Source organism: Canis lupus, chromosome 27 (genome assembly GCF_003254725.2).
Source record: "Canis lupus dingo isolate Sandy chromosome 27, ASM325472v2, whole genome shotgun sequence".
NCBI lineage: Eukaryota > Metazoa > Chordata > Mammalia > Carnivora > Canidae > Canis > Canis lupus.
The window spans coordinates 21,209,017-21,233,771 of record NC_064269.1 but is presented as its reverse complement, the minus strand read 5'-3'; the positions used below and the strand labels follow the sequence as shown (position 1 = coordinate 21,233,771).

Below are 24,755 nucleotides of genomic sequence, written 5' to 3'. Positions count from 1 at the left end.
CAAGCTCATTACCACTTTCAAGCCACTTTTTGGGATGTCTCCCATACCTTTCCATTTCATACTGCTGGCATTTGCTTTCTCACTTAGAGCAAGCTTCAATTTCAGCTCCTCTGAGAAAACCCTCCTAATCTCCAATCTACAAGAGCATTTCATAACTTTTTTATCACACCCAGTTCTCACTCACTGCAGGGCTTGTATCACTCTCCGCTGTCTTTCTGGTGGACTCTTCATTGCTCCCAGTCAGAATGCAAATTCCCTGAGTGATAATCTCTTGTTAATAGTCACTGCTGTACTCCTAATATCTAGCATAGTGCCTGGTATCTAGTAGGCACTCAAAAAATCCATGCAATTGAACAAAGAATAAATGAGAAATTTGGATCCTCTGGTCCATAAGTGGCAAACCATAGCTCATGGGCCACGTTCCACTTGCTGGTAAGTTTTGTTTGGATCGCTCAATGTTTTCAAAAATATCAAATGATTTGTCAACTTTTAAAAATTAAGAGATTTTACATTTTTCAAAAATTTCAAAATTCAGATTTCTTTTGAAATATTGAAAGAAGTGGAAATCTAGGGCCTATAATCCAAATTGGAAAGTCAGCAGATGTGAGTAATGGCTGCCTACTATGGAAAAGGATCACCAGACTGTCCCAGCCTCACCTGCTCCCCCAGGGCTCATTCACATGCCCTGTCTGACCCTGAAAGTGGTCTGAATTTGGCCCTGACCTCTTCTGCTGAAGCTCTCTTTGTGACCTGTTCTCTACAACACACTCATATGACTCCTATAAACCCTGCCTTCATGGACTTCTCTTACTACTATATCTGGGACTGCATCTTCACAGATAATTTAGCCCCAGAAATTACCTTAATATTTTTGCATTATGACATAGGAAGATTATATAATCAAATACTTAAATGAATTCATTATACACCAGAAGAAAATCTAGGTGAATGTTTAAGAGATCTCACTGGGGCAGGGACGCCTGGGTGGCTCAGTGGTTAAGCGTCTGCCTTCAGCTCAGGTGTGATCCTAGAGTCCTGGGATCAAGTCCCTCATCCGGCTCCCTGCATGGAGTCTGCTTCTCCCTCTGCCTATGTCTCTGTCTCTTTCTTTCTCTGTGTCTTTCATGAATAAATAAATAAAACCTTTTTTTAAAAAAAGAGAGATCTCAATGGAGCAGAAGAAACCTATCATTTAAACATTAGAAAGCAATTAATCAGGAAGAAGTAGATATAACTACTATGACTAAGATTTGTTACTGTTAATTAAAATTCATGAACAAAAAAATGAACCCTCTCAGAAGAATGGATAAACACATTTTCAAATAATTCACTCACAAAAAATAGAAATACTAAATAACCTTAAAGAGACTATTTTGGGGCACCTGGATGACTCAGTTGAGTGTCAACTCTTGGTTTCAGCTCAGGTCATGATTTCATGGTCGTGAGATCACCCTGTGTCGGGCTCCATACTCAGTAGGGAGTCTGCTTGAGGTTCTTTTCCTCTGCCCCTTCCCCCACTTACTCCCTCTCTCTCAAAAAAGAAAAAAAAAAAGAGTTCATTTTACAGGTAATCGAAAAAAAAAGTGAATTAAAATGAGGTCTCCTTTTATCTATAATTCATTAATTCATTTAACAGACATTTGTGAAGTGGTCACTATTTCCAAATACTATAAGTTTGGCAAAGATTTTTTGAAATAGTAGCAATTTTAGGATTCAGTAAGATTAGTACCAACACACATTGTGGAAAACAATTTTCTGATATGCATCAAGAACCATAAAATAGTTACTATCCTGTGACCTAGTAATTAAACTTCTTGGAATTTATCCTAGGGAAGTAATCAGTGTAGTAGACAAAGATTAATGTATAAGGATGTTAATCATAGCATAATTTATAATATCAAAAGCATTAGAAACCTAATGTCCAACAATAGGAGTGATTAAATGAATTATGGTACATTCAAATGATGAATGATTATGCAGACATTAAAATTATGTTTTCAAAGACTATTTAGTGACATAGGGAAATTGTCATGAAAAAAATGTAAAAACCTGTATTTTAAAAATAATTTCAGATGGCCAATTAAAGTGATCCATTCTTTCTTGCCTTATGAGCCAGGAGTTAGTTTTGCTTTCCGTAAGCTTGCTAATTAATAGTCCTTTCCATATACATCTCAATTCTGGTAGGTATTAAAATAAAGGGTCTTAAAAAAAATGAAGGGTCTTATATGTTCACTGAAGCATTTTTCACAATAGTCAAGATATGGAAACAATCCAAGTGCCATCATTGGATGATGCATAAAGGAGATGTGGGGTGTGTGTGTGTGTGTGTGTGTATAATGGAATATTGCTTAGTTATGAGAAAGAAGGAAATCCTGCTGTTTGCAACAACTCGGATGGACTTTAAGGACATTATGCTAAGTGAAATAAGCCAGAGAAAGACAAATACCATATGATCTTTTATATATGGAATCTAAAAATAGGAAGACAGAGAAACAGAGAGTAGAATGATGGTAACCAGGGGTTAGAGTCTGGGAGAAATGGGGAGATTTCGGTCAAAGGGTATATGCCTCCAGTTATGAGACTAATAAGTTCTGGGGATCTACTGCACAGCATGGTGACTATAGCTAATAATACTGTAATCATATACTTGAGTATTGCCAAGAGAGTACATCTTAAATGTTCTCACCAAAAAGGAAATGATGCAAGGAGATGAAACTAATGCTATGGTGGTGGTGATTTTGCAATATATAAATGTGTGAAATCAACACATTATGACCTTAAACATACACAATATTATGTGTCAATTATATCAATAAAGCTGGGAGAAGATAAAATAAAATGTTTTTCAGAGAGAAAAACAGAAATTGCAAAAAAGCAGTATGTTTAATACATGTTAAACATAATACAAAGTACTGAAGAATGTCCTAGATTGCAGGCAGTTGACTATTCTATGGAAAGACAGGAATAAAGAGAAGGAACAGTACGAAAGCAAATTATAAAAGAATAAGATCACGGCAGAAAGAGGAGGCAGAGATGTGTAAGGAGAACATGCGGAGGACAGAAAATCAAAAAGGACACATAGCTGAATTTTAAGGAAATGTTCTGCACGCCCTATAGTATTAGAACTTAAGAAATTCCCTTTTTGATGTATTTATAGTTTTATGTAGATCAGACGAGACACTTACAAGAAGCAATATTTGTTTCTTGTAACACCAACCACAGGAAGGGCCAAAAAGGATGTCATGGTAGAAAAAGCAGAACTACCTCACTACCATGAAAAGAATAACAACAAAAATTGAAAGTCTGAGTGCACCAAAATAAACCGTCTGCACAAAAGATGATTATAGTAAAACAAGGAGGAAGTTAAACCTTGGTTTTGGAATTACTGGACTGTGCAAAGGCAGAAGCCAATCTGCATGGTCATCAGCATTCAGGAGACAAATAATTCTCACATTCACAATGAAAGCAGCAGGGTGGGCTTGACCGCACCCTGGGAGCACAGCTATGCGGCTGCTCCTGAAGCCAAGTGCACGACGCCTACCCTCTGCGTTTGTGCTTCGCTGTGGGAGCTGTTTGGACAAGCAATTCATAAGGGACTCAGCAACCATGGTTGGCCTCCCAAGAAACCAAATATAACATGCCGGCCTAGACAAAGCCAAAGGAGCCACTCGTGGAAAGATCAAAAAAGCACAGTTCGGCTCTCTTCTATGAGTGAAAACTGAATTTTTTATATACATAAAAAAGGTGGGAGGAGTCACTCAAGAGAATATATCTAAAAGTAATAAGGTAACAAGGTTCTGTGTCACTCTAAGAAAATAGCTGCTTAACTCCACACTGTCAGTTACATACACCATTCCATACATTTTGCCATTCCTACCTCCTTTTGAGTTCCTACAAGAATGCACATGGACTCGCATTTCATACTTATTCTTACAATTTAATCACAAGGCTTACAGTGTTCGGCAATTCAGAATCCCCTTCTTCCTGATAAGCAATCTGATGTACTCTCTCTTCTTGAAGTGTGGCTTCTTTTATATATTTCTAGATTGTACCATCCCAGCTCTGAAAACTATTGTTTTTTCAACATTTTGGTTTTGCAAAATTAAGAAACCTCTATATTTCCATTCAAGACATTTCACATCCATAATCTTAATCTATTTCGGTAAATTGTATACTCTTGTGTTTTTGTTTTTTTTTTTACTACTTCTGAATTCCCACTCCTTGGACTTGGGCAACCCCATAATCATCTGAATCTAATCTAATCTCTCCAAGCACGGTCATAAACTTAAACCCATCAAGATCATTGGCCCTTAGGCCACCTGTGTTTTTAACTTCTTTCATATGTCACATCATTATCTTTCATTCTATGACCAGCACTAGCATTCTTTATCCTCATTCTCCATTCTTCTCAACATCCTCCATAGTCTCTTTTTAGAATCAAAATATTCTTTGCTCTTATACTTAGTCTGCTTAAAAATGAACGGACCTAAAAAGTCTTTTCTTGACCTCGACGTTTTTCCTGTTCCGCATATTGTACTGGTAATCTGAGATTGCATTTTTAAACCTCCTCTTCATGGATGTGGGTGATTGGCTCAAACATTTGCCACTCCACCGATTCCAAGGCTGACTTAGCTGGGCTGGTTGTTCATTTCCTGCTGAAAGGCTGCAGGGTCAGGACGTGTTCGTGTAGCTGCTCACTCGTGCAAAAGGGGACAGCCTCCCAAGACAGAGCAGGACTAGCTTTTAGTCAAGAACACATGGGTGGCTGAATTCCCCTACTTCCTTTTCACTAAAATTCTCACTGCTCACTCTAGCCCTCTCTTCCTTGTTGTTTTCCTTCCACAACGCTACAGCTTCTGAAATAACTCCTTGCCCATATACATGCTAGGCCATCAGTTTCTCTCTTCCTCCTAGAAGCCAAATCGACTTTTATTTTCAGCCTGTAATTTTTTTTCTTCCCACTTACATTCGATCTTTAGTCATTCCTTTCCTAGATATGTTGACTCAACTCCTGTCACTTGAGTTTCTCTCTCTAAAACGATACCTTTGGGGTGCCTGGGCGGTTCAGTTGGTTAAGCATGTGCCTTCGGCTCAGGTCATGATCTTAGGGTCCTGGGATGGAACCCCACATCGTAATAGAGCTCCTTGCTCAGTGGGGAGTCTGCTTCTCCCTCTCCCCCTGCCATTTGTGCTCAATCTCTCTCTCTCTCTCTCAAATAAATCTTTAAAAAAAACAAATGAAAATAAAATGACACCTTTTCTACCTCCTAAATCTCTGTGTCTACTTCCTCCAACCTGTCTCTCATTCTGGCTTTCAGTTCCTCAATACCTAAAATTCTCTTTTATCTTTCTAGCTATAACCTATCAGCCTTTAATCTGTTTCTGGTCTTATATATGCATTTTGCTATGCAATGAGAGACTCAAAGATCTTCTCAGTAATCAAACTGTATTAAAAAACCAGAGCAGTTTCTTTTGTTAATATATTCTAGAATCGTACTCCTTCCTGGAATCTTTTGTAGAAATCACAATCGCATTTACATACATTACACAGTTATACACAGAAGAAGAGAGCAAGAAGTGTCTAAAGAGCAACCTCTTAACACTTTAAACTGATACAGTGTCCATTATATCTCAATAAAACTGGAAAACTAAAAAAGTCAGAATAAATAAATGTACTTTATATCTAATAATGTTCAATTAACTGGTAGTTGTAAGGGGAAGAAGGAAGAGGGAGAAGTGGACAACGTGAGAAAATGACTAGAAAGAAAGGCTGGGAAAGTCTACAACATTATGACTGTAACCCGTAAAAAGGAAGGAGTTACTATGCACAAAAATCAAATTGGCACTGTACATTTAAAATTTTTAACTTTTAAACAAATCTGCATTAGAAGATGCAAATTTATTCATGTTAATAAAATTGAATTCCTCAAACAACACTTAACAAGTGCCTGTTTTCATTAAGTACTATAGAATGGAAATAGGTCCTCTAAAAGGATTTGAAATTTAGCCTCATATTTGCTAGACAGTCAATGGAAACCAATCAGAAGCTGCTGTTTTTAGTTTCTGTATGAAGCATGCCAACCTACAACTCAGAGGCCTGAAGCCATCTGTAAAGGTTCATCCCAATTAGACCAAATGTACCCCCTTACTTCACACTCTATCTTTTCAGTTAGCTTCTCCTCCTCTCTCCTTCAAGCTTCCATTTGCTGCCATGGCTTTCCTATTTCTCAGGCTCTGACCTGAGAGTGTCTCCTTTCTCCTGGTCCAGCAGTTTTTGGTGGCAAGTATCATTTTCTGTGAATCAGCACCTAGCCTAGCTCTAAGAATACACTTGGGTATTGGGGGAGCATTTCCTCCTCCTTGGGCCAGAGCAAGGGGACAGGTGCTGAATAAATGAAGGGACCAGAATTAGAAAATATACCAAGCCATAACACAAAGCACAACTGATAAGATGAGCAATAATATAAGATATAAAATGTGACACCTGATGGGCCAGAATATAGATATTGTGTCCAACGTCTTTTGGGGAAACACCATCATCTCCACCCTCGTCATCCCCATGGTCACATTCCAATCCTTGGTTATAGGCATTCTTCATCACATCCACCTATCAAAAAAAAAAAAAAAAGTTTGAAATGCCACAAATAATAGGCATTTTACATTGTTCACAAGGTAAAAACTGGAACACTTCCTAAGACTTAAAAGTATAAAAGAACTACAAATGAAAATGGCCTTGGAAACCATCTTTATTTAAATGAACATGAAAGTATTATCCTACAGTATTTTCTATCTTCCTGGAGAAATTTTTTGCTTTGATGTCTGTTGACAATGCCAAAGTTCCCATGCATTAGGAGACTCTGGAACCTTGATAACCATCCAGGACTTATTAAGCACCCATTAGGTAACAGGGTCAAGTGGTGCTGGACGTCACCCTCTGTGCTGAGGACCCAAATATGACACAGTATGTGTCCTCAGGGAACTTATTATCCGATGAAGAGTCAACACATCAAGAGGTAAACAAAATAGTACTATAGCAGCACTAAGTGTGAAGCACTAAGTGAGCACAGAGCAGGGGCATGAACTCAGGCAAGAGACTGATGATGGGCCAGAGGGAGGAGGGTGGATGATGAGATAAAGGTGTTGGAGGCAGAGGAGATAGTGTTTTCTAAGGACTGTTGTACAGTGCTGTTGTTAAAAGAACAGGTAAGTTGTTGCCCCATTTAATCATAAGAATAGAGAATTTCTTGCTTTTCTTAGCCCACTGCCCTACAGATACAAGGCTCCCAGTAAATATATGTTAAATAAAACTGCATCTTACATTTCTCTTTATCTGCCCTCCTCAACTCCATTTCCTTACTATGAAAGAGAGAGAGTAAAGGAGTACCTCCTATTGGATTGCCCGTGGTACCAACAGTGGTGCTCATAAGACTGGGACTTAGTCATGGGGCCACTGAGTGATATAGTTTGAGTATTATCTCAATGCTTTTGAAACCCAATGCTTTCAAGGAAAAAAAAGAGTAAGAGAGACAGAGACAAACCAAGAAACAGATGGTTATCAGAGGCGAGATGGGTTGGGGGATGAGGTGAAATAGGTGATGGGGATTAAGGAGGGCACTTGTGATGAGCCTTGGGTGATGTATGGAATTGTTGAATTACTATATTGTGTACCTGAAACTAATGTAACACTGTATGTTAATAAGGATGGAATTAAAATGAAAGAAACTCAATGTTTTTAAAACATGCTGAAACTACTTCATGATTTCCATATATGTGAGGAGGAAAATATAACTTCTACAATAAGAAGACACATTAATGGTCTCTATGGAACTCCATCAAGTCTTCATATAATTTCCTTTAGGCCAAGCCTGGTGCAACATTTCCCTGATAGACACAAGTACAAAAGGTACTGGTTTTATTTTTATTGTTCAGAAAGAGGTATAAATATGATTTTTGAGCAGCACATCTTTTTACACCCCTTTCTCATATATTCCAATACACAAACTAAAGCAAACTTATTTTTTTCTGGCAAAAAGAATTTTCAGATAATTTAATAGACTGTGACAATCTGATTAAGAAAAGTACTTAGAGTGGATAAAAACCAATGAAGTAAGGACCCAAATCACACAGACCTTTGCCATCATGGGATCTTCTGAGTTCCCTGGAAAAGTAACCTGGAAAGGTTGTGATATGCCATTATACCCTGGTAGAGCAGTAAAAGCCACTAGACCTTTTTCCTGACATGCATACTATAAACATCCCTTTTAGGATGAACCTTATTAATACAGTTTCAAAAGTTTTCTAAAAAAAATAAAAATAAAAAAACAAAACAAAACAAAAAAAAACACAAAAGTTTTCTTACCAGTTCCCTGGGTCTCATGTTAAAAAGAATTCTTTCCGCATTCTCGCTGTCATGTCTGCTTTCCATAATAGCCAACAAAAGCTTAGAGGCATTGTTCTAGAGACACAGATTGAGTTAATGCACATAGATAGCCTATTTCATGGATTAACGATCCTTGCACTTGTTTCATTTGACATTTCTAGGACCATTTTTTAAAAAACAAGCAAAATTTTAAACTGCTAATTTAAAAAAAATAAACTGCTAATTTTCATTTGGCTAATTAACATTTTAATAGAGTGTTTCACTTCATTGTCAACACAAATAAAAATAATGAATCATGAAAGATATGTTATGAAGAATATTTTAAATATTGGTGAAAGGATGTTTTAAGTAAAAAAATTGACTTTATATGTAATGCATTAAAATATAATACTTTCCATCACTGTTTTCTAAATAGACATTGCCATGATACCATTTTAACAAGACAGTAAGGTGAACCAGAATCGATGTATTTTATAAAAATGGTATATAATTTAAAGAACTTAACACAATTGTTTTTCACATGAAACATGAATACATGTTAGCATATCAAAATTTTAAGTAAATCTGAGCAATAATTACTGAGAATTAATCTATAAAATTTTAGATTCATGAGTTAGAAGTAAATTATAAACTTATTGATAATAGCTTACTGGTCTCTATGGCAGTAGACATGCAACATCTTTACCATCTGGGTTATAGAAGAGTAATATTTTCTATTTTGTTTGATAGAGACTAAAAATAGTTCATGATGTCTTTGATGTTTCCAGTTTGGTTCATAAGTATATATTCTCAAACATTTAACTTGCAGACACCAAAAATGCTTCTGATATAGTTGACTTATAATCCAAAGAATTACAGAAGGTCTTATTACACAAAGCACAATACCCTTAACATTTGGAAAGATATTTCTTTACAGTGTTTTCAATAGCACTGGCTCAGAATTGTGGCAAACAGTGAAATGATAAAAACCACCTGGGAGATATTTCTATAGTGTTTTTGCAATATTTATTTAGAAAGAAATCTCAAGCTCCACACACAATCTTTGATAGGAGCATAAGAGAAGTAAAGTCAAATGGCTTTAAGATGTTTCTCAGTGACTCAAAATTAACATTTTGTAGGATAAAAACATCAACTGAATCAACTGTTTGATGTATGTAGATAATCACCACATAAATATGTTAAATTTGTACAAATTAATTTTAATGGGTATTTTAATACCAAGTTCTAGCCAATTATTTTTTCCTTCAGGAGTGCAGCCTAAATCTATCTTTAAATGACTAATATTAGTAGTAATGATGTCTGACAGTGATGGGTGCAATGTGACTGACTCATCCTGAAAAAAAAAATGTTAGTAATTTATAAGGGAAGTGGCTTTATTTTTTTCTGGTACATTTTCAATTTTTGCAGATTTGTACCAATCCTAAAATCCATTTTTATAATCTAGCATCCCATACAAACATACCTAAAAAAATAATGTTCTAGGATTAGTGGAGAGCTTAAATCCTCAGAGCAATCTGAACTGACCCCACAGAATTCAAAGCTAAAACCTAGGCAACACTAACAGTATTGTCTAATGAACCTCACTTAACAGGCCCAATACATAATAGCTTCAAAATACATCCAATTTCAGAATACCATTGGCAATATCATTTTTTTCCAACCAATCTTTTTACACTACTTTGGAAGAATAGGAATCTTGTAAATGACCTGAAATCTGAGTCAAATTGAAAGTACAAGAGGCTATGTACACTAAGAAATCAAACGTGTGTGTCAGTATTAACAGAAGATTTCTTCCAAAGGAAGTGAGAGATCTTAAAAAAAAAAAAAAAAACCAAACTACCTATTTACAAATTTAACACTGTAAAGTCACAGATCAGTCATGAAATGTAAATTAAAAGTTAAAGGGCAAGACATATGCATGAAAAAATGCATAAACCTTCACAGTAAATAGAGTATATAGAGTTAAGGATACTTAAAACTATAAATGAAATTATAAATGATTAAGTAACTGAATTTAAGGAAGGATGAATGATACAAAATAAACCTTAATTTAGCATTTTGTAATATACATACTCTATAATGTTATGGAGAATTTATAGTTAAAAAGCATTCTACCCATGGACACTCCCTAAAATCTGTCAATAGATATTATTCTGCCTCAGACTGATCATTATATACAAAGCTTCATGGATTGTTTAGAAAACTGCACATGCATTGTTCTTTAAGTAGAAGACTATATTTTATATATTTCAAGTCAAATCCATTCATCTGTTATTTTATATATACCTTGATTTAGCCAACATCACATTTTGAAAAGATATGCATAAATAGTGGTTAGTAACAAATGAAATTTTAAGTAATCCTTTCTCAAAGAATTTTCATTTGAATAGCTAAAAAAAAAAAAATCTATGTAATATTAAGGAATACCCTAACATTTAGTTTTTTACATGGGTCTGGATCTGTAAATAATCTGTATGCCTATATTCTGTTTATTTTTTCTAATACTTTGTTTTAAATTGATGAACCACGGGGCTCCTGGGTAGCTCAGTAGGTTAAGCAGCTGACTCTTGGGTTCAGTTTAGGTCATCGTCTCAGAGTCATGGGATCAAGTCCCAAGCCTGGCTCTGCACTCAGTGGGGATTCTCTCTCTCTCCCTCCCTCTATCTCTACCTCTCCCTTACCTACCATACACGCTGTCTCTCTCTAATTTAAATAAATAAATAAATAAATAAATAAATAAATAAATAAATAAATAAATACTAAATAAATAATAACTCAGTATTTTCCCCCATTAAGTTATATCAGTTAAAAATGAGATTTAAAGGTACAGTCTTTAGACAAATAAAGGATTTAAAAAGCCACAGGCCAAGCCTTCTATATGTTCTTTATTTATTTATAAATTATGATTAAAAATGAATTTAAGATAAAATAAACATTTTTCTAGTAACTCAACCTAAGTTGTCTGGCATAGGCCTAGACTGGCTTCACTAACAAAAGCATGATTCTAGTGAGGAAAAGGACACAAGTTCAATCTATATAAGGATCACCTTCATTCTATTTTATGAATAGAAAGACCCAAGGCTTTTACATATTGCCAATGAAAACAGTGAAAATAAAAATTCATCTTGTCTATGAAAAGAAACATTTCCTGTTAATCTTCACATAAGTAGGAAATACATGCATTCCATTATATATCTAAATCTATATTTAGAAACAAAATTATAAAAATATCATTCTTATTCTTTTTTGCCATATATTTACCTATACAAAGTTTAATTTAATTATATTTGCTAGGGGCACCTGGGTGGCTCAGTTGGTTAAATGTCTGACTCTTGATTTTAACTGAAGTCGTGATCTCAGGGTCATGAGACGGAGCCACCATATGGGCTCTTATGCTCAGCCTGGAGCCTGCTTAAGATTCTCTCTGTCCATCCCTCTGCACCCCCACTTCTACTTGTGTGTGTGCGTTCTCTCTCCAAAAAAAAAAAAATTGCTGTGATATTAGATTGACCTGCCTTTACAGAAAAATTGTATTTAACCAATGATTTTATTTTACCCCTTTAACACTAAACACAGTAATGTAGTCTTTAATAATTCATCTGTATTGATTATCATGTCTTTGGATTTGGGATTTATATAGCCTCTTGTGTATATTCATTATTTCCATTTAAACAAAAAGTTGAAGAAATTTTTTTTAAATGTCATTTTCTTCCTGAACTCTGATAAATGGAACTACTGGGAATTATGTGCATGGCTTAGGTTAAAGTAGCTTCTCAAAGGGAGTGTGAAAATCCCTTATAGTATTTGGCAAAAAATAAGATTCTGATGTAAAAGAAAACAACTTTTAGAAAGAAGAGAGCCATAAAACTAAAATGTAGCCCTTCTTTTACATGGTCTAATTCATGGTGACTTGCTAGATATAATACTGTAGCCAAGATGAATTAAAAATATATGGCATAATGAATGTTTAACACCTTTTTTCTTCTATATCATAAAAAATATAAAATAAAAACAAAGAGAAGTAGTGAAACAAAGTGGCTACTTAAAAGAACTTTCAGTAAAGTATCCAACTGAACATTACCTCAAAGCTTATTGCACATTTATTAAGGATTTAGTGCACATTGTACTTTCACTATTCCTTTCTGTCAATTCATTAGCTGAATAGATGATAATACCTGGGTTTTTATAAGAGCTACTTGACGATTCAGAGTCAATTCTGAAAGGAAGTTTTATATAGAAAATGTCACTCCCCCCCCCCCCCCCGAAAAGTGGATTTACTCTACCTTCAGCTGGAGCACCAGATCCATTCGATATTTACCAAGAGGGTTTATGTCATTTAGAATCAAAGCAATGATGATATCAATCCCATTTGATTCATGAGTAGCAATACACGTCTAGAAAATAAAATGTTCATAAAACAATATTTATTTACAACATAAAAGCACTAGAAATCATCTGCCATAAAATAGCAGTCACCTTAGTTTTTTGACCTTTAAAACATAATTGAGATTTAACTTTGAGATTAAGCCAAGGGTTTAAATTTGACTTATTCTTTCATAACAATTCTTTTAATTGATTAATATTGATTAAATGGCTTTGAATGCAGAGCGCTCAAAGAGACAATGTGTGTAAACAAGTATCTTTTAAAATGAACTATTTTTTATAGAATTTGAAAGAATTTCAAAAATTTAGTTAAATATTCTTTCAAATAATAAATTATAAGATGCCCTCCAATAGAGGAGTGCCTTAAATTTAGAACTTTAAGATCTGATCTCCCCTGGCTAGGAGAATATTCCCACTTATGAAAGGAGTGTTCACTGTGTGCCTGAGGCTTGTAAATCAATACTATTGGCAATGATGTAGCGTATCAGTTTAGCCGCTACTTAATGCTAAGTGAGTCACAAACAAAGCTGCTGTACCCGCTGGGTAGGAGCAGACAAGGAATACAAGCACTTTCTGATGTCTTAGGGACATCCATCAATTATGGGGTTTGGGGACAAGTTCTGCAGATTCCTTAAACTGAGCGATTTATAGAGGGACTTCACTTGGGAAGAGTTTATAAAACATCCTGAGAGATAACTATTAGTATTTTGAAGGTTGGGATCTACTGTGCCAAGATCCTGAACTTAATTCATGTATAGAACTTGGAAATCAGGAACTGGTGGGTTGGAATTTGTGGAACTACACATTACAATGCAGCACCCAGTGTCAAGGGGTTTGAAAAATGGAAATGCAGGTGAGTTAAATGAGAAAGAGTAAACTCAAGGTAACTCTGAAATGACTGTTATCTTTCAGAATGGGCTTCACTTCTCCCTTTGCAGAAAAATGGTTTTACTCCCCTGACACAAAAGAAAGGTGTCTTCCATCTATCTTCTACATTTCCTGAGTTGATCATTAAGACACTTGCGAGACTTGGAGGGAATAATTTGCAGATCATTTCTGGAATTTTCTGGCAACATTCTTTTCTCCCACACAGTTTCAGGGGGGAGGTTCAAAGTAAGTATATTTTTAGAGTATGTGGGATTCCTGTTTATTATGATTACTTATTACTGTCTTATTTTATTATTAGTTTTTACTTCTAGAGCTTACCTGACTTATAAATTATTTTCAAAACTCAATTTCATCCTTTTATAAGACCAGAAGTGAGGAATATGTGTTTGATATTACAGATACACATGTTTTTTTACCAACAACAAAACCAAGTCTCCAAATTTGTATTATTTTTCCTTAACTTTAAATCAACAGTTAGGTTTTCTTGTATCATTACCCTAGGAGACTGAAATATAATATAGGAAAATCCAGGTCAAATTCTGCAAACTCCTTTACCAGGTAACATGCAAATTACGGGGGGGGGGGGAGCATCTTCATAACAAATTTTTTATGTCCAGCAATTTTTGAGTTTTTATTCTACATACCTATGTATGCATATGTGTGTACATGTTTATACATATATGTATGCCTATGGCATAATTTGCAATAGAAAAGCAGCATAGTTGTTATTTTTTCACACTTCTTTGTTATGCACTGATGTTTGGTCTCAATGGCTTCTTTATAATGTATGCCCAGAAATGTTTACCACTTGAAAGCTCTTCCTTCCAGAGTGAACCCATGTTTGCAATGGTAGCCCCATAACACTGAAGTGGATGTGAACAGCCAATTAATAAACTCTAGTGTGGCTTCCCTCCCCTTACTAGCTCAAGGGTCTTGTCTCCTACTCCCACAATGTTTCCTGGATATCCAAGAAAATGGAAACAGGCAAACATTCTGGGAGAGAGGTGAAGTTTTACCTTGAAAATGTAATACAGTCAAAAGAGCACTCTATCTGGACTCAATCAAAAATCCTGAATTTTAAAAATGACTCTACAGTTTACTGATTGTGTCACTCTGATACTGTGGAAATCACTTATCTCAGAGTCAGAACCTATTCATCCACAAAATGGGAGCAATGAGACCTATTTCATAATTTTCACAAGTTCACTGTGAGTATAAAGGAGATAATATATATTCTACACTACCGTGGAGTGGAAGAAGCCAAAGGGAGCGTATTCCACAAATCCTGGGAAAGAATCACTAAAGATGAAAGTTAAGCAATGGTGAAGAAACACATTTTATTCTTTTCAGTAGGTCTGATTTTTATCTTGGACATTTTCATGGGAATATTCTTTTACGATGAAATTAAATAAAAATAGGGCATAATATTTGCTAGTCAAGAATTCAGTCTTTGTAGGTTTCGTGAGAACAGTAAAAATATCTGGCAAAGCAAGAAGAAAGATCTTTTAAATGTAGACAAAGCATGGCTCCTTTACCAGTTTGATCCTTTTGCTAATTAGTCATGAATACTTCTGCGTGAAGAACTGCTTTCACGGTTACCTGATTTTCATGGCATGGGCCCTGGCAGTACTCCGTCAAGCTCTCCAGAGTCTGGTTGACCAGCACTACATTCTTCTCATTGATGTAGAGACCCAACAAACCCAGGCCACCCGTGGTACTTCCACAAATGCAGTCCAAAAACTGAAGGGTCTCACAGACGAGGTTATAATTTGTTTTGTTGTTTTGATTCCTCAAGAAGTTCTGAAGGCAAAAGAAAATATACCTGAGCAGTTAAAAGAAATCACTGGCTAATTGGTTTCAGCTCTGTCACTGTGTGTTTTTCTAACTCAAAAATATCCCCATGGCAATGTGGAATGGAATTACTCTTTATAAGAAAGCGTTCACATTTATTAAATTTCCCCTAGGTTTAAGAAAAAAGAGTCTTTTTTCCTCAAGAATCTAAATTTATCAGTATAGTTCATAACAAACATTTCTCAATGTCATTATCTTAAAACTATATGGAAAAAATTAGTAGGAAAAGGAAAAGGAAAAATGAAACTAGAAAGAAGTTCATCAGGACAGAGACGATCAAATTTTCAAGTAAATGATCCCTTATAAACAGTGCAGATTCAAACAGTAAATGATACAACTATATGGAGGGCAGCTTAGAAGCACCTATTAAAATATTCAGTTAATCTACTGTTCCACTTCCTAAGTTATTGTATGTGTATATATATCATGCACACACACACATATACAGAAGACTACAAAAAGGTTCACTGCACACTGCTTATAATAGCAAACATTGGAAACCACACCATACCTATCATAATGTGACCAGTTTAACAAATAATAGTACATTCAAATGCTAGAATACTGCAAAGCTATACAAATAAAGTACTTCAATATGTACCAATAGAAACAAAATCTAGTATTAAGTAATTTAGTAACAAGATATATTCCTAAATTAAGATAACATATTTTATTGTAATATATCTATATGTAGTAAATATATCTATATATAGCAATATATCTTATCAATAAATTGCTATAAGATATATATTACTAAATGAGATATTACTAAATAAGTAATTTAGTAATTAATTGAGGAATAGTACATAATCTTGGTTTTTTACAAGAGTGTATGTGTACAGATCAATATGCTTCTATGTGCATAAAAATTCCTGTAAGGAAGTACAACTTGTTAACAGTAATTTCTTTGGAGGAATAAACCTAGTGAAAGGGTAAGTGTAGAGGGAAACCTTCATTTGTATTTATTACCTATTTTTATTAATTTAATTTATTATTTAATTTGCTTATTTGAATTTATTTCTACTATTTACTTTCTTTTAGTTTTTTTAAATTTTTTTTTCCAGTTTTGTATTGTGGCAAAATGCATATAAAATTTACCATCTTGAACCTCTTTAAGATTACAGTTCAGTGGCATTGAATATATTCAGAATGTTGAGCTACAATCACTATCATCCAATTCTAGAACTCTTTCCATTGTAAAACTAAAATTCTATACCTATTAACAACTCCTTATTCTCCCCTCCCCCTGGCAACCACTACTCTAATTTCTGTCTCTATCATTTTGACTACTCTAAATATGTCATATAAATAGAATCACACAGTATTTTTGTCTTTTTGTGACTAATTCATTTCACTTGGCATAATGTCTCAAGGATTATACATGTTGTAGCACATGTCATAATTTCTTTCCTTTGTGAGGCTGAATAATATTCCATTGTATGCAAATACCACATCTATCAATGGACACTGGGTTGCTTCTACATATTAGCTATTGTGAACAATTCTACCTTCTATTAAAACTATTTTAAAGATTTTATTTATTTATTTGAGAGAGGGAGAGCATGCAAGTGTGGGGGGGCAGAGGGAGCAGAGGTGGAGGGAAAAGAGGAAAAAGGATCTCAAGTAGACTCCCCCATGAGTACAGAGCTGGATGTGGGGCTCAATCTCATGACTCTGAGATCACCACCCAAGCCCCAACCAAGAGCTAGCCACTTAACTAAGCCACTCAAGTGCCCCCAAACTATTTTATTAAGTAGCATTTTGCAGATTGTTTGATCCCACACTCTTAATAAGAAAAATATTTGATCAGATACCATCTATCTCCTACATGGACAGACCAAATGGATCAGGATAAGCCTGTAGACACACCTCCAGTATCCTCTCTCTGGAAGTAATACTTTGCCTTCCACAGCTCTGTAGCAGCCCTCTCCACATTGGTGAGGTGGTCCACAAGATTCACAGATTCTACTCTTCATTAATTCCTGAGCTTCTCATCTCCTTCGAGGATAATTCAGTTTGTATTAATCTACCATCTCTTACCAATTCAGAACACCTGCACTCTAGGCTCTTGCTAAAGAACACAACTTTAAACTCTGCTCTCCCTAATCCTGGATATGTGTTCTTAAAATTTTTTTTTTTTATGATAGTCAAACAAAGAGAGAGAGAGGCAGAGACACAGGCAGAGGGAGAAGCAGGCTCCATGCACCGGGAGCCCGACATAGGACTCGATCCTGGGTCTCCAGGATCGTGCCCTGGGCCAAAGGCAGGCGCCAAACTACTGCACCACCCAGGGATCCCTGGATATGTGTTCTTAGAGACTATTTCACCTTTCACATAGTTATCCCATGGTGACATCAGCAGTGCACAAATGATGCAAAAAACAAAGGGCCAAAATTTCTAGGCACCTCTAAGTGCATCAATTTGACAAAAAAAAAAAAATGTACCAAAGAAGATGTAAGACTGGGGCTATATTCATCTACAAAGGTATCGACCTTTACTGTCCTAAAAATTCCTCTTCTATACTAACTGTTTCTAATGGAAAAGTATAAATATAGTCTGTATCCTCACTCAAGAAACATGAAGTGAGTTGGAAATGATGAAAGCCAGTGTCTATAAAACCGTGAAAGGTAGTAGGGCACCTGGGTGGCTCAGCTGATTAAGCATCTGACTCTTGGTTTCAGCTCAGGTCATGATTTCAGGGTCTTGAGATCGAGTCCTGAGTCAGGCTCCATGCTTAGCAGAGTCTGCTTGAGATCCTCTTTCCCTTTGCCCTTCCCACTCCTCTCTAAAATAAATAAATAAATAAAGCATTAAAAATAAAAGCTATGAAAGGTGTAGATGAGGCAAATCTGACCTTACTCAACAAATACTAGAATGCTAGGATTTGATGATGCTGATGGAGGCTAAAAAGATGTGAGTTGAGGATGCAATGGAGGATACTGTACAAGCCTGATTTTTTTCATGCATAAAAGAATGTTCCCCTCATTTTTCTTTATTTAGATGCAAAAGTTTCTTCCCAACTCAAAGAGCACTATTGGTTTTACTGATTATTTCTCCAAAACTATACGTTAGTTTTATTTGAATTTAGTTACCTACAATCACAGGCTGTCTTCTCAGCTTTTACACAAAGTAGAACAAATACCTGCAGTTCTCGGTTGTGATTCTCACACAGCAACTGAAGAAACCTCAGTATGGGCTGCATGATGGCAATTGCAGGGCTCATCGTTACTTCCTCTGCAGACTTTTCCTCGGCGTGTCCCGCTTCCGATCCTGCACACATAATGTCTATTTCTGGATCCATTTCCCTTCGGTATGCACAGTATGCTTTGGATGTTGCGGAAGAAGCTTCTGTTAATTGCCCTTTCATTCCCTCTTTCAAAAGTAATGATGAGTCTCTTACTGAAATAAAACAGTACTCTCATATTTCTGATTTAACTTCCTTTTGCTAATTAAAAAACAATACAACCAGTTACCCAAATTCTCTAATAATTGAATTGAAAATTATTTGACAAGAGGTACATCAATTCCCCCAAAATAATCTGAAGTAGCAACTAAAATGTTAAATTTGCACGGGACATTAAGAAAAAGATCTTAATGCTTCACTAATTTCAGAAGGGCTTGTGTGTTTCTGATAAATATAAAATATGAGAATTCTTGAATACAGGAAGGTAGAAAAAGTATGGCAAACTTCAAAATGTTAATGTTTATATGATTTGTATTTACTTCACAGAGACTCTGTTATTCCAAATACCAAGAATCTTTCATTAGATTATGGTGCTATAATTCTTATTCTTAAAGTTTGGACTTGACGAACACTCCAAAGGTTTGGGCAATTGGCTCTTTACCATGCATTCCACAATGATGCCAAGTATTTTCACATCACTAGTTGCTTTGCGCTGATGATGCCTAGTTTGAGTTTGGTTCTGCACAGCTGTTTCAAGGTAAGCCCCGTGGCCATGATAATTTAAGAATGGAGCACCATACACAGAACCACAGTTGGGATAATGACACTAAGGTAAGGGAGATGACAAAGATCAGTGAGACTTAAAAGTTGTGACCTTCTTTCCTCTCTATTCCCCCCAAGTACTCAAATATTTCGTTACCTCTCATTCGTGGACCAGCTGTCATCAATTCATTGTCATCATCCCTTTTTTTGTTACCTAAGTCTATGGTATTAACTGTTACTGTTGATCTTATCTCTTTCTGTGCAGCCTTCATTCGGTCATAGAGAACTTTGAAGAATTTTTCTGACTTTTTTTGTTCATGCAACTGCTGGTAGAAGGAATACTGCAAGAAACCATATTTTAAGATATTAATACCCAAGCGGAGAAAAATAGTGCTGCTATGCTTGAAATAAACATAAACATCATGGATAAAAGTAAAGATTTAATGTGCTGCCATTATTATTTCATAAATTAGCAGCTTTTACACCAGTCTCCTGTACTAGTTAGCATATACTAATAATAGCTTGTATTTGCTTAGCACTTTCCACTAAAATCCAATATATTGTCCTGTTATTGAACTCATCCTTACTCAATTTTTACTTTAAAAATTTATAAGGGCACTGTAAGAAGTCATATGCAAAGAGTTACTTTTTTGGATTTATTTTTAAAGATTTTATTCATTTATTTGAGAGAGAGAAAGACAGAGATAGTGAGAGAGACCATGGGAATGGAGGGGAGAGAGAAGCAGGCTCCCTGCTCAGCAGGGCTCCATCCCAGGACGCTGGGATCATGACTTGAGCTGAAGGCAGACACTTAACCAATGTAGCCACCCAGGCACCCCTTGATTTTTTATATTACTATAAACTCATGTTTTGACTCAACATATATTTATTGAGTACCTACTATGTGCCAGCCCCTTGCTACTACTATGGATAGAACAAAAAGGGAAAGCCACCACAATCCCTGCCCTCATGAGTTTGTCACCTAGAGTGGAAAACAGCCACTAACCCAATGATCATCCTGTGTAAATGTGAGTTTACACAGTTACAAAGAGTTATTTTTCTCTTTATCTAAATTATAGTACATTTAATTTAGAATGTGTTACCATGGCAGCCTCACTCACAGGAACCCACTGATAGATAGGCACTAAGTTTTTTTGGTACTTCATTAGCTACATTGCTTTGCATGGGGTCTAAGACAAGCCTGCCATAAAATGTATAAAACGGATTCTGCTTCAAGAGTGAATAATGATGTAGAAAAGATCCAACGCCAAAAAGATAATGAAATATATCTTAGTGAAAGGTAAAAATACTGAACCTTGAGAATATCTGCCTAATCACTGTCTGCTTAATGCCTTATAGAAGTATCCAGAAGAGGTGGGAGATGATGGGAAAGGTGATATACTCCGGAGAAGACAGAATTTGTACTGAGTGGGGAAATTACATGTTATTAATATGAAAATCTGGGATAGACACAATATATACAACAGAAATAAAGTAAAAAAATTAATAAAGATAATTCTAGTAACTGTACTGATTAAAAGACAGTTATATAACCCTGATGAGAGACACTGTGAAGAAAACTTACGAAAAATAATGACTCCCAAATCAAGTACAATGAACCATAAGCCAATAAATGTAAACTGCCAGTTTTGGTGAGGCTGGCTCCTGTACATAGGCTTTCCTATAAGAATGCCGGGAACCATGACCCATAAGGTCCTGGGATTTGCAGGTAAGATTCTGATGGCATCAGGTCTTGAAATGCATGTCTGTCCTGCAATTTTCAATACAGGCAATGTATGAGTACAGAGCAATTTATGAAGCCTTAGGAGTTGGCTTTGTCCCTACAAGGGGAAGCTCTAAGCGAAGGCTAGCAACCCCTCAAGAAAGCAGGGCAAAAAGCCACAGTAACTATAGCAACTACAGTGAAACAGTGAAGCTGGTTCTGTTAATTCAAAGGATAAATGCAGCGTTTACAGACCTCTCTGGTCCCACAAATTAAGCTGATGCTTAAACCCTAATATTTTCAATATAATCGGGTTAGAAGGTAAAAGGAGGTGCCAATATATTAATGAGGAGGTTAAAGGAACTTTGTGGCTCTATGAAAACAAAGTTTTGTAATTTATTTAGTTCCTTGAAATACATTATCTCAGTGATACTTTCAGTACAACTGTGTGATAAGTAATAAGTATTCTTGTTTCCATTGTACAAATAAGATAAAGTTTAGTAAAGGTAAATGACCTGCCCAATATTACATAACTAGTAAGTTGTAAAAGCTAGGATTTAAATCTAGATTCTTTGACTCTAAATCACTAAATTTATTAAAGTCACCTCTGAAGCTCAAAATAACAGGTTATTTACAGAGACTCCACCTTTTTAAAACCAGGACAGTGTGACTTTAATAAAGATAAAAAGCATGTTTTATATATATATGTACATAATCTCAACAGGAAGCATAGGATTTCTCTTGTGAAAGGTATGGTTTTTGATTAGGAAACTGCTTCCATAAGCTTCAGAGTATAAGGGGAAACCCTAAGGTTTTTTTTTCAGGAACCAAGGGTGATGGATCAACAGATCTGTTGACAGAGGAAGGACTTTCCCCCAAGAAGGATGGGGGAGCCTAGAAGAGGAAAGGCAGAGAAGGACAAGGAAGCGAGGAAGTGAGAGATGGGGTAAGCCTAGGGCAATGATGCAGGGTGAATCAGCCAGCAAAATTTCCCAGGGGTCAGGAAGTAGGAGGTTATTTCAGAAAGGAGATGTTTAGAGTGGTGAAGAGCATGGATGATGGAGCCAGACTGCATGGGTTTGACTCCTGACTCTATCTGTAACTAGCCATGTGAGCTCAGTAGGGAGCTAAGACTGTCTACCTCAGATTCTTTCTTGGCAAGATGAGATAACATATGTTATCTCATCAGCTGTTGTGAGAACTAACCAAGTTAGTACACAGAAAGCACTAAGAACAGTGCCTGGTATTCCTTACTTTCATTGGTGTTATTATTAGTTCTCAGTTTGAAATTATAACAGAAGTACCTCCCCTCCGCTCCCCTTCAACCAAACTTTAATCATGTATGTGAAACATAGAAATTGGCTTCTGTAGCTAGAAGGACATAAAGAAGGGAATCAGATTCCTACAAAAGTAGGGCTGCCAAGCATTAGTGCCTAAGGGCACTGTGATGTTGTGAAACCCCCTGGGGACTGGCAGGGGTCTCAGGGAGGAGTGGGTTTTAGACTCTGATAAAGGGCAAGGAGTAGGATTCAAGCTGACCTCAGTGAGACCTTTTAGAGACCAGAGAACACAGCTGCTATTTGGGGTATACAGTGATCTAGAAAAGTGACCACCCTAAATAGAGGATGGCTGGTAAATGACATTATCATAACCCATCTTTTAAAAAAGGCCTTCATATACAGAAATAATTTAATGCTATTTCATCAACATATCTTTGCTGAATGGTGATAAAGCACTATAGATAGCAGAAATAGGACATGATCTACTTTGAGAAAGATGACATTTAATTGGAGAGGCAAGATGGCGTTCAAATAACAATGTAACAAAGTAGCATAGGCAAAGTGCCAAATGGATAGTAAGGAAATATGTGTTATGGGAGCTCAGAAAAAGGAGTGGTGGTCAAGGCCTGAGCCAGATGGGGAAGACTTGGGGAAGGGAGTAGAATGTGATTCAAACCATTCATTCATACAGCCGTCACTCCTGAACATTTCTTGGGCCAGATATGGTGTCAGACACAAAGGATACAAAGGTGACTGGTGTGTGGTCTCCAGATATGGTGTCAGACACAAAGGATACAAAGGTGACTGGTGTGTGGTCTCAAAGGTGACTGGTGTGTGGATGCATACATAATTTGCTAGACAGAGCCTGACGCACATGTGAAAAGGCAGAAATGCCACTGAAGACATCTGTAGAATACAGCAAGTGCAGACAGTAACTAGTGGACAATTTTGCCTAGTGGGACACGGGATTGGAAGAGGCTTCTAAGAGAGGTTCGTAGGTTGGGTCTTCCTAGAGGACAAAGCAACATGAGAAATGACTTGACACCTATGAGAAAGAAGAGCTTAGTATAGTTGGAGCACAGGAGAGAGGATGGAGGAGGAAGGAGGTAGAATAAGAAAGGAAAATGTGAAGAGATTAAATCATGAAGGATCTTATGGACTGTGTTCGGGAGTTTGCCTTTATAGGACAAGAGATTGCCTTAAAACAGGAGAATAACATGTTTTTTGGAAAGATATCTTTGGAGGCAAAGTGGATAACTATCTGGAGAAGCACAAAACTGGGATCTGGAATACTTACTTCCTGGAAGACATGGTGGCCCAGCAAAAGATAAGAAGGATAGATCATGAGGGCTGGCAATGCAGAGATTGAAAGCCGAGTGTGGATATGAGAGATGTTAATGGAGCAGAATCACCAGAGGTTGGCCTTCCATGAGATGCTCAGGAAGGGAGTGAGGGTGAGTTAGCTGAGGTCAAGGTGGGCTTTCAGCCTCCGGCTAGACATATGGGTAGATGGATTGCCAATCACTGAGGGAGGCAAAGTAAAAGGAGAGGTGGGTAGATGGAGAACAGCAGTGGATTCAGTGTGAGGCACGTGGAGTTTGAGGTACTAGTGGCACATCCCACGAAACACATCTGGAACACTAGTGGCACACCTGGAAAATCGCTGGAGGTAGAGTCTAGAGGTGTATTGAGTGAGTAGAGAATCATCTGTATGGATTGGAAGTTAAAGATGTAGGAATGAATGAGGTCAGGATGAAGGAACAAGCAAAAAACACCAGAGGCAAGCCCAAAGAAACTTGAGAGAGGTCAGGATTCAGGGGTTAAGTCGATCAAGAGGAGCTGTCAAAGAAGCCTAAGAAGGGATGGCAGGAGGTAAAATGATAAGAGAGGGGTGTTCCAGGACCTAAGGTGAAAAGGTTTCAAAAACGAAAAAGTCATCGGTGACAACTGCCACAGAAACATCATGTGAAAAAGGACTGAAAAGTATCTGGGTTCTGAGGGGGTGCAGGGATCTCGTCAGGAAATTAAAAGTGGAATAGGCAGTTTCTGGGAGAGGCTGGCTCATTCTGCAAAAATACGAGGACTTCAATAAACGTAAATATGTAGGTAGGGTAAAAGATCTCATCTGGTGACCCTACATGGTCCACTAATAGGAATCTAGAAGGTACTTTAATTGTAAGGATTGCTTCTATCTAGAGATTTTTTTTAAAAAAATCCTTCACTACTGTCTGAATAATCTACACCTCACATTATGTAGTTGCCTAGACAATTTCTTTAGAAAGTCCCAACTGAATATCTGGTTGT

At 36.4% G+C, this 24,755-nt stretch overlaps 1 protein-coding gene across 3 annotated transcripts in view; it reads right to left on the bottom strand.

Annotated features, from left to right (window-relative positions):
- ITPR2 (inositol 1,4,5-trisphosphate receptor type 2) overlaps positions 1-24,755 on the bottom strand; it is a 472,019-nt gene that overhangs the window by 135,585 nt on the left and 311,679 nt on the right. For all 3 annotated transcript variants that reach the window (XM_025455430.3, XM_025455431.3, XM_049102671.1), the window contains 6 exons: positions 19,606-19,789; positions 18,645-18,901; positions 15,251-15,451; positions 12,664-12,774; positions 8,360-8,455; positions 6,485-6,607 (listed from right to left, as the gene is read on the bottom strand). In XM_025455430.3, coding sequence (XP_025311215.1) covers positions 6,485-6,607; positions 8,360-8,455; positions 12,664-12,774; positions 15,251-15,451; positions 18,645-18,901; positions 19,606-19,789 — 972 coding nt within the window. The remainder of the gene's footprint in view (positions 1-6,484; positions 6,608-8,359; positions 8,456-12,663; positions 12,775-15,250; positions 15,452-18,644; positions 18,902-19,605; positions 19,790-24,755) is intronic.